At 46.7% G+C, this 10,570-nt stretch overlaps 1 protein-coding gene across 3 annotated transcripts in view; it reads left to right on the top strand.

Moving 5' to 3' along the window:
* The first annotated feature begins 7,163 nt into the window (after positions 1 to 7,163).
* Positions 7,164 to 10,570, top strand: part of Boc (BOC cell adhesion associated, oncogene regulated) — a 38,038-nt gene continuing 34,631 nt past the window's right edge. For all 3 annotated transcript variants that reach the window (XM_038345832.1, XM_038345831.1, XM_038345830.1), the window contains exons 1-2: positions 7,164 to 7,254; positions 7,858 to 8,136. In XM_038345832.1, the coding sequence (XP_038201760.1) occupies positions 7,173 to 7,254; positions 7,858 to 8,136 (361 nt within the window). In that variant the 5' untranslated portion in view covers positions 7,164 to 7,172. The remainder of the gene's footprint in view (positions 7,255 to 7,857; positions 8,137 to 10,570) is intronic.

The following is a 10,570-nucleotide window of genomic DNA, read 5'->3' as shown; positions in this document are numbered from 1 at the left end:
AAATTTGCTGTGTAGAGAGTCACCGTGAGTCTACAGAGATAGCTTGGTCTGTAATGTGCCTGCCACACAAGTATGAGACCTGAGTCCAGATCTCCAGAACCCATGTACAAAAGCTGGGCTGCCATGTGCGTGGGGGGGGTGGGGTGGGGAGTGTGCGCACGCATGCGTGTACGTGTCTGGTTCACTCCTGTAACGCTAGCACCAAGGAAATAAGTTGATGCAAAAAGCTCATTGAGCAGTCAGCCTAGTGGATTCAGATAGCATCTTGCTCATTGAGAGAGCCTGTTTCAAAACCAGAGAAGATGACAAGTGATCAAGAAAAGACACCTGAGACAGGTGTCCAGCTGCACACATGAAGACACTCACTAAGAAGTACACACACACACACAGGCACACACACATCACTGCGACATATGGCAATATTATCTTTATGTAGAAGGAACCAGATGCAGAAACAGTTATAACCAGTTCTGAATCCCTGTAGGGGGTGGTCCTAGATATCAAGATGAGCCCTGGATGGGGATTCTGAAACAACTTGTAGCTCCAGTCTCCTGACTTCACTAACTGGGAGATTTGGTTGCCTGGAAACCCACTAGATGTTATTCTAAGCCATATTACATTTTTCCTGAGGTCCTTCCAATTTAAAAAATGTTTCCTTTTAATTAGGTCTGCGGGTAAAGCACACAATTTTAAGTAAAAATAAACTTTTTTTTTACTATGTATTTTCAAGGGTGTATACGTGGTGTTTTGGTAGTCATTTTAAAAATTCCTTCTCCTAAATCTCTCTCAATTCACATATTCATCCCTCCGAGAAATAAATGTTTGTGATTTCCTAATGCCTCCTGCAGCAGCGTGATCTTTTGATTGGGAGTTCTACTCTCTTGAGACCTGGGGCTACCAACACTTACACCCACTTACATCTTGTCTCAACCCAGGGGTAAAGAAAGCTTCGCTCTACCTTCACAGACCACTGGGAATGCGGAATCTTACTCTATAAAATGGGAAGCCTGTCAAAACTTGTACCTTGGCAGATAAGCTTGGTTGTCCAGCCTTTCTCAGGCAGTGGAACAAAAGACTCTGTCAGCTCTCATCCTTACTAGTCATTTGTTCCTGAGGCGGCTCACGTGATCTGCTTGATTACCCCTCCTGTCATGGGTGCAGGCCCAGGCCCTGCAGAGGACCTGTGTCTGAGCAGGTGATTTGGAAAGAAAGGCGCTCTTCCCTGTGCTCAGGCAGCCTCGTGGGAAGGAGTGGGGCTGGCTGCCTCCTGATGACAGACTCTGTTGTTTGTAATTTCCTCAAAAAAAAAAAAAAAAAAGAAAGAAAAATAAATAGTCCCAAGCCACAATTTCTCATGCATGGTCTCAGCTCCAGAAATGTGTGTTTGGCTGTTTCTTTTGGACGGCTTCAGGAACGGCTGCCAGGAATCAATTATTTCAGTGGCAAACGTGTATGTCAGGAGTGAAGCTGCTCGGACAAACTTCCGCGTGAAGATCATCCTTCAAAATGGCGAGCCGCTAGTCCTCATGGGCTAGAACTCATGGCAGGAATTCACTTTACCGTTTGTCTTCTTTAGCTATTTTAAAAATCTTTTCTTTTTCTGAGAAAACGCATAAGAAAATAAGGTGGATCCAGACATATTTTTATATTGCCAAGAAAAATAACAGGCCTTGCTGGTGTCTCCATCCAACTTTGAAAACATCTCACTTGTTCCACAAGGAGGCAAAGTCACGCGGCAGTTAGGTCCTTCATCTCAGGCCTTGCATATATATACTTATATATGTATATTTATATTCCTGTCATATACATAATAGATATTCATAGATAGGTATGCATATGTGTCTTAAATAAGATTGTTTATTACTTATATCTTTGGTATTGTTATGCCATCAAGTACAATAGGGCTCTCAGTCTAGGAAGTCTCGGTGAAGTCCCCACAATAGGTGAGGTTCTGGGCTCTATCACCAGTTTTTCCCAAATCACACAGACAAAAGCCGAGAATCAAGGGACTATAGTTCCATGGTAGTGAACAGGCCTGTCACATGTTAGACCCTGGGTTCAATACCTAGCTCTATAAATTAAAAAGAAAATAAAAAGACAAAGTAAAATAAATCTAAGCCAGATATGGTGGCTCATGCCTGTAAAACCCTGTAAAGTGTTGGGAAGTCAAGGCAGAAGAGCTGCTTTGACTTCAAGACCAGCCTGAACTACATAGTAAGCCCCAGGCTAACTTGAGCTACGGCATGAAAGCCTGTCTCAAATGAGAGTAACTTGGATAACTCAGTTTCCCTAGCCAGCCAGAAAGAAACTCGAGTGCCATGCAGTCTTTTTGTTGCTGTGTACCCCCCAACACACCCCGTCACAATTCTCCATTTACAAAATGAGACCCCAGAATTCCTCCCTGGGGTCAGCTAATTCATGCTACCCCTCTCTTCCCTCACTCCCCTACCACAGTCTCTTCTCCTTTTTCCCTTAGCAGGACGGTGGCTGGCAGCAGGAGCGAGGGCTGTTTCCATTTTGAACTGTATAAATTACCAGGGCTGCAGAGGTGATGGGAGCTGCTTGGCCTGTCCTCCTAAAGCTGTAGGGGGCTTGGGCTGAGTTTCCTCTGTAAAACCTTTGTCCATTTTACAACCCAAGCACCTCCATGCACTCTGTGCCTTGATGAGAAACAGCCCTTGGCCTACTTTGTCTGCTTGTTCCCACTTTGCTGTTTATTGCTTCGTGTTCCTATGCCCTTTCCCTTCGCCCTTTTGCTGCCAGTCTCCTTAAGGGGCTGTGGAAACTGGGGCATGTCATGAATGAGTGAGTTCCCTTAAGAAAGAAATCCCGTAACTGGGAACCCATGCAAGATTCTACTTTAATACATCGTCTCATTGGGGAAAAGTCAATTGAGAATTGAAAAATAATAATCTGGAAAATGAAAGGACACAGAAAGTTATACTTTCTGGCAAGGTATTAACTCTTGCCACCACTGTCTGGCCATACTCTTATTCCAACTGCGTTAAAAAAAAAATCAGTGGGTACACAACCCTTATAGGAAAGGTGGGAAAGATGCCATAGTGGCAGAAAGCACGGGGCTCTCGGGGCAGCCCACGTGGCTTTCATCCAAGGTATACAGTTTTGCAACTATGAGCAATTACGTTTCTGGCACTCAGTTTCTCCACCTATAAAGTAGAAATCATGGTCCCCACATCACGGGGCCAGTGTGCCAATGAGAGAACTCATTTTGTGCAGAGCTTGCCTGGTCTCTGGAGCAGGAGCAGGCAGGGGCTCTCACCCATCCGCTGTCTCCAGAATCACTCACAGTTATGCGTGAGTGTCTCATGCTCCATGAGTTTCATCTCACAAGCAACACACCTTAGATTTAGTAGATTATTAAAACAGAAGCAGAACGTTTCTCCACACCAGGAAATGATTGAGAATGTCGGAAGGGGACTTTTCAAGCCTTTCTTAAGAATTTTGGCAAGCCAGGCGGTAGTGGTGCACGCCTTTAATCCCAGCACTCCAGAGGCAGAGGCCGGCAGATCTTTGTGAGTTCAAGGCCAGCCTGGTCTACAAGAGCTAGTTCAGGACAGGCTCCAAAGCTACAGAGAAACCCTCTCTTGAAAAACAAAAACAAACAAAACAAAACAAAACAAAAAAACAAACCAAACAAAAAAAGAATATTCTGTCAAACAGAAACCATCCCTGTCTGCTCCCTAGGACAGCTGAGAGGGCTTGTAGGATCCCAGCAAAGGGTGGGCATGAACATCAAGGGGCAAAAATTCCATCTCGGAACATGCCATGAGCCTCCCTCATGGTGGGTTGGTTACTCACTGGGTAGAGCCTATGTGGTCCTCTGCACCCTCGCAGCCGCCAAGGTGGACCAAGCTCAGAGCCAAAGCCTCAGAAAAGCAAAGGCTCTAAGCAAGTCCCAAGCACAGGGCAAGAGGCTATGGCAGGGTTGGGTTGGAAGGCCTGAAATGCCCACCTAAGGAAGACCTGTGGGCAGCCAGAAAGCACAGATGGGGAAGCTCAGAGAAGCCCTCCATCAGGAAGAATAGCCCTTCCCTCCGTGTTTCCAATATGACCAAGATTTGAGAGTCACTTGTTAGATCCATTGTTCTAGAAGAATTACATTTTGATCACAGGCCACTCTCTCAGAAATATAACCATTATTTGCCATACTGATCTTTACCATTAAAAAAATTTTTTTAGTTGTGTCAAAATTTTCAGCTCAGCCTTTTCAGCAAAGACCTCTTGCAGAAGAATGTTAAGAACGAACCGTGCTTAAGGCCTAAGCTTATGACTTTTGAGGTTAACCGTATCCCTCTCACGGCTGTAAACCTGGAACATTCTGAGAATCTCAAAAAGAAGACTATGACCTCTGTTTACAGTCAAAATATGATCTTGGCTGGGGAGATGGCCAGAGCACTGACCCCAGCATCCACATAATAAAGGCAGGTGGGAGTGCCTTTCTGTAACCTTTCTGTAAGGCCAGTGTTCAGGAGGTAGAGACGGGATCCCCAGAGCAAACTAGCTAATTAGGTTACTAGAATTACCAAAGTGTCCAACTTTGGATCAGCAAGAGATCTTGCCTTGGTAAACACACACACACACACACACACACACACACACACACACACACACACACACCAAGAGAGGGAGGGAGGGAGGAAGGAAAGAACTCTTTGAATAGTGTAATATCAGAAGCCACAAAAAATGTATAAAGCGCTGTTGGTGATATTCTTGAACACTCTTCTCTCTTGAGAAGTCCACACTCATGTCTTGAGTGTATAACATTTCCCCCCATGCACCAATCTCTTGCAATGTTCTAATGTTATGCTTAAATCTATATTAAACCCTTCTCATAAACCACAGGGAATGGGGCTGGGAAGGGGGTGCCCAGTCAGTAAAATACTTGCTGCTACTCAAGCATGAAGACTTGAATTTGGATCCCCAGAGGCCACACACAAAACTGGCACCACACTGTATGCCATCTACAACCCCAACGGGCAGGCAGAGACAGGAGGATTCCCGTGGTTTATTGTCAGCTAGTTTACCCTATTGGTGGGCCCTATGGTGTAGCTGGGTTTTGTTTTGTTTTTACTCTTTGGGGGCCCACCACCCAGCTCCCAAATAAATACACAGAGACTTAGTCTTACGAATGCCCGGCCTAGCTTGGCTTGTTTCTAGCCAGCCTTTCTAACTTAAATTATCCCATTTCTCTTTAACTACATATTGCCTCTGGGCTTTTTACCTCCCTTTATTCCACATATCTATCTTTCCTTCTTACTCTGTGGCTGGCTGTGTGGCTGCATGGCTGGTCCCTGGTGTCTTCCCTCCTTGTTCTTCTCTAGATTTCTCCTTTATTTATTCTTTCTGCTTGGCAGCCCCGCCTATCCTTTCTCCCACCTAGCTATTGGTGGTTCAGCTCTTTGTTAGACCGATCAGGTGTTTTAGACAGGCAAACTCTCACAGCCTTACAGTGTGAAACAAATGCAACATAAAAGAATGCAACACATCCTTGCATCATTAAACAAATACTCCACCGCATAAACGAATGTACTACATGGTAAACTCATATTCCACAGCACTAGGGTTTTGTTGTTGCTTTAGTTTGGAATTTTTTGTTTGTTTGCTTGCTTGTTTTTGAGATATGGTTTTTCTGTGTAGCCTAGGCTGTCTGTCCTAGACTTCTTTCTGTAGATCAGGCTGGCCTTGAACTCAGAAATTCACCTACCTCTGCCTCCCAAGTGCTGAAACTAAAGGTGTGTGCCACAATGCCTGCCTGAGCTCTAAGTTTAGTGAGAGACCTTGTCTGAAAAAAAAAAATAAGCTAGAGAGCAATTGAGCATATTTGATATTGCCCTAACCTCCACATGCATGTGCATGTGTCCCAAGCCCTTACACAGATAATAAGTAAATACATACTCCAACTCTACTTCATATAAAAATGCTGCAAAATGCACATGATGGGGGGATGGTGTTCCACCACTCTCTGGTCATTGGAACATTGCCTCTTTGTTCCTGGAACTCATTTTAATGCCTTTGTCTAGTAAAGGTTGATCCATCAGAATTCCTTATTTGGTAATGCTAGAGATATGTCAGTGGAAAGTTAGACACAACGCCACGTTGTTGGTAGTGGCAGCAGAGTGTATCAGGGCATACAGCTGCCTTTGTGATTTTGAAGAATATTTTAAAGAAGCATAGCTATGGAGATTATAATATCTGTGGAAGAGGAGCACTGAAGACTTTAGGCGGGTGTTGAAGGGCGGCTGATAGCATGTCAGGCAGCTGGAGAGGCCACGCCAGCAGCATCTCCAGGGGAATGTTGTCCCCAGACAGAGATGCAGCCCTGTGAGTTATGAAGGTGGAAGCCCGCGGATTCTAGCACTGAGGGCAGAGAGAAGTGGAAGTGGAAAAGTGAAACAAGGCTCTGTGCACAGGGGAGGCTCAGAGTCCTGGCTGACGTGCGACCAATGTCTGTTTTGTGTTTGGGGCAATAGAGGACATTGACAAGCTTAGGAGGCAGATTTATTTGGGGAATAAGGGAGTCCCTAAGGCCATAGGTGATGCATTGGTGTAAGGGAGAATTAAAGCTTTCAGGGGTCACTGAGATTGTGGATGCGTTAATGAGGAACATTCCCCAAAGAGGAACTTAGCTTTGTCCATCTGGGTTCTGCACTCTGACGTGGCATGACACATAGCCATGGATACATAGCTTCTGATAGTGAATGAGGAGGATGTTTTTGTCTGTTCCAGTATCTGCACTCACCCACACAGAGAGTGGTACTCACTACCTGGCTCTTCCATAGTTCCCAGCCCCTCCCCCCTACTTGGGGCTACCCTGCCTCCCTGTCAGTCCCAGTCAAGACTCTAGCACTGTTTCCATGACGAAATTACCTCTGGACTCAGGAGGGATCCTGATAAGACACGCCCTTGGGATAAGAAATGTCACGAAGAGCCCCTCTGGTCATCTGGTAGCACAGCGTCTTTGAACACTGCCTGCAAGGGCGATAGAGTGGAGTTGAGGGATGGTCCAAGCCCCAGAGAGTCTCACCCTGACCATTCTCCCAACTTCTCTCTCAACAGGGTTGCAGAGGAGTGCAGTAGCTCTACCAGGGTCATACACAGCTTATGGGACTTCAGCTTGGAACCCCCTGTGACACACCATACCGCGAGGGAAAATGACAGCGTGCCGAGGAGAACAGCCTGCGGTTGCACTGATTGGGATCTTCTTGGCTGCAGCAGGCTGCCTTGCTGATCTGGGTGAGTGTTTTCCTTCCGTTCTCAGCCTGCCCCTCCTGGGAGTGCTCTGCCTCCATGTCAGATGGGAGCCTGAAGCAGCTTAGTGTCCTTCCTTAGAGCGCTACATCTTGCTGACCTCCTGGCTGTGGCACACTCGAGGACACAAGATAGAAAGCGATCAGGACAATGCCATATCGGGTATAGTTTTGTATTTTAGTAATTTCAAAGATATACTACTAGTAGAGGAAGAGCAACAATAATAGCTGCCTGGAATGCGCATTTATTGTAAGAGCCCAGGTCACTCGCATACTCTGTGAGCCTTACGACCATGCCACCAGTCAAGCATTGGTAGCCGCAGTTTACGGAAAGGCCACAATTACATGGCTCAGAGGTCATGGCGCTGGATTCAGCCAAGGTCTGTGCAACTTCAGAGCCAGAACTTTTGCCTTTGTACTGCATTGTCACATAGCAAGGGGACCTTCTGGAATCAGGAAGAACGGGGAATGGGAAGGAGAGCTGTGAGCTTGTTTGGGTGCTGAGTCCTAGGTGATGCCTCACAAGGTAGTGGTGGCAGCGGTTTCTTGGGGAACTCCGCTCATTGCTGCATTGATGTTCTTTTTCCAGGTGAGGTTCCCCAGGTCACTGTCCAGCCCACGTCAACTGTCCAGAAGCTTGGAGGAACTGTGATCCTGGGCTGTGTGGTGGAGCCACCGTGGGTGAATATAACTTGGCGTTTCAATGGGAAGGAGCTCAACGGCTCGGATGATGCCCTGGGTGTCCTCGTCACCCGTGGGACCCTCGTCATTGCTGCCCTCAACAACCATACTGTGGGACGGTACCAGTGTGTGGCTCGGATTTCCGCAGGAGCCGTGGCCAGTGTGCCAGCCACGGTGACACTAGCCAGTGAGTCTACTTCTTTGCCATGCTGCGTGGTATGACCTCACCTCCTCTCCCCTCCTCTCTCTTTTCTCATAGTTCTCCACTCTATCGTTAATCATAGCATTAAAGGGGCCTCAGCTACTGGCACACTTCTCAGTCAAGGGGTCACTGCTCAACCGTCTTAGGGTCTGTGGTGTCCTGGAGAAGTTTCCCCTCCGAGCAGGGTGATAGGTGCAACGTCTCCGGGGGCGAACTGTTCTGGGGACCCAGAATGGACACCACCTCTCCACTTGGCCGGTTGTTTCGAGAGGATGTGACAGCTGCTCTCTGGGCAGCTTTTTCCCTCTTACCCCCTCGTCACAGTGGTTTCAGTCATGGTTCTCTTGATGGAGGAAGCCCATCTCTAGTTTCTGTGACGATTACATTAAAAGAACCTATGTCCACAGGTTGATATGGAAGCCAAGGGCTAAGTGGCCTCCAACTTCCCACCCACCCACTCCACACACACAGAAAAGGATTCTGGTGGGCTCAGTACTTCTTGCCACATGGTCTTTAGGACTGCTCACATTTCTTTCATGCTTCTGAGAGTGAGACATAATTTTTACCATGTATATGAGAATGCGTTTTGAGGATCCAATAAAACAAAGTTAGGGTCAAGTGACTTGAGGAGCCTCATCCAGGACAGGTAATGCTAGTTGACACTCTATGCACCCTACTCCACTCATTACATTAGCCCATGATGTAGGTGGGGACAGTGTGACATACTGCCTTTATATGTGCTTGCCGCCAGATGCCCAGTGTCCCATGCATAGGGCATTTGCTCTCTGACTTTCAGCCCTTCACCAACAAGCCTTTTGTAACAGTTGCTAATCAAATGCTTTCCTAAGCCAGCAGAGCAACCTCAGGACTCGTTCTTGTTTGCTTGGCTTATAGCTAGGGAATAAAGAATTGCTTCCATCTAGGGCCCGTCCCACTTGACGTGCAGGAAACAGGGAAACATGTCCAAACTTTAGGCATTTGGGTATAAACTTTGAGATTTCTAGAACTCATAACTTAATAGTGTCCCCTCATCCCTGACAAGCTTGTTTTCAGCTTCTGTGTCACCGTCACCAATGGCCTCATGGGTAATGTGGTTATAGGAAGTGAGCCGTCCAGCATCCTAGGTTCAGAGGAGAAAATTTCTGCAACATGGGTCTATTGAAGTCAAGTGAGGTCGCTGGGGCGCGTGAGATGTGAGCTCTGGAAGGAGAGTAGAGCGTCAAGGAGTAGGGAGGCATGGATCAGGGGAGAAAGACTCTCCCTGTCTCTGGTCCTTACAGGATGCCCCTGTGAGAGAACGGAACAGCGCTGTTGCTGGTGCCCCACGTTTCTGAGGAAACATTGAGAAGTCTGCCCTTTCCTACAGGGGATGGGCAAAGAGTGTCTCCCTAAGGGGCCAGGTTGACATTGAGCTATATCTGTCCCCACCCTACTCTCCTTCTAGGCAGAAAGAGTGCTGTGGAGTCTGAGTATCAGGTCTCTGGGAGGAAGCTAAGTGCTGGGCAAAGTGCAGCTAGGCCCTGTCCTCTGGGGTTGTTCTCTGGCTGTGCCTGGCGGGGGTGGGGGTGGGGGTTAGAGGGGGTGGTCGGGAGGCTTAAAGGGAGGTGGAGATGGTTAGGAATCATCCCATCATCACAGTAAGAGTGGCTGAGACCAGAAATCACACTTCTTGGCATCAGACATTTTTGACTTCTTCTTTTGCTAATTTTAAAATTAGAATCGCCCTATAGAAAGTCTGGAATACGTGAAAAGCAATGTAACCCTTAAGTCTGCCATTTTCACACAACCACAATTGTCATTTCGGCATCTACTCTTCCGGTTTTTATCCACACCCATATGTTTATGTTGTTGCTATAATATGGCTAAACAATATATATCCTATTCTTAACTCTCACCTTTGGCACTGTATGATAAGCACTTTCCTTTGGCCATATGATAATTTGCCTTTTCTTCTTCAATGAGTATAAAATGTGTCCAATAAAGTGCAAAGAGTATGGCTCCTAGTGGACAAACGACAAGCTTCTGCACATGTGTGTATCATGTAACCAACACTCTAATATATCCCATTGTGTCCTTAGCTAGTTTGCTCATCCCTCCTGCAGTAGAATTCTCTTATAATGGATCAAAGTATTTCCTGTGGCTGGGCCATTCGCTCTTTCCCCGCTGTTCAGTATTACACATGCCTTTCAACATCTGTGCCTCACAGGGGCCTCTAGGAGAGAGATTCTATCTGCAAATGATCATCACGTGTCTGTAGACCTGAAGACACTCTATAATTGTCTATCCAAACTCATGAGGAGCCAGCCTGAACCTCTTATTGTTTGGAGAAGGGGGAGCTGGAGAAGAGGTGGTCTGGTTTGGACCTCTCTATTTGATTCAGCGTGTACCTGTGTGAAGAGGTTTGATTTATAGTCTTCAT

Source organism: Arvicola amphibius, chromosome 10 (assembly GCF_903992535.2).
Source record: "Arvicola amphibius chromosome 10, mArvAmp1.2, whole genome shotgun sequence".
NCBI lineage: Eukaryota > Metazoa > Chordata > Mammalia > Rodentia > Cricetidae > Arvicola > Arvicola amphibius.
The sequence above is the reverse complement of the archived record's forward strand: the minus strand, read 5'-3'. Positions and strand labels throughout refer to the sequence as shown.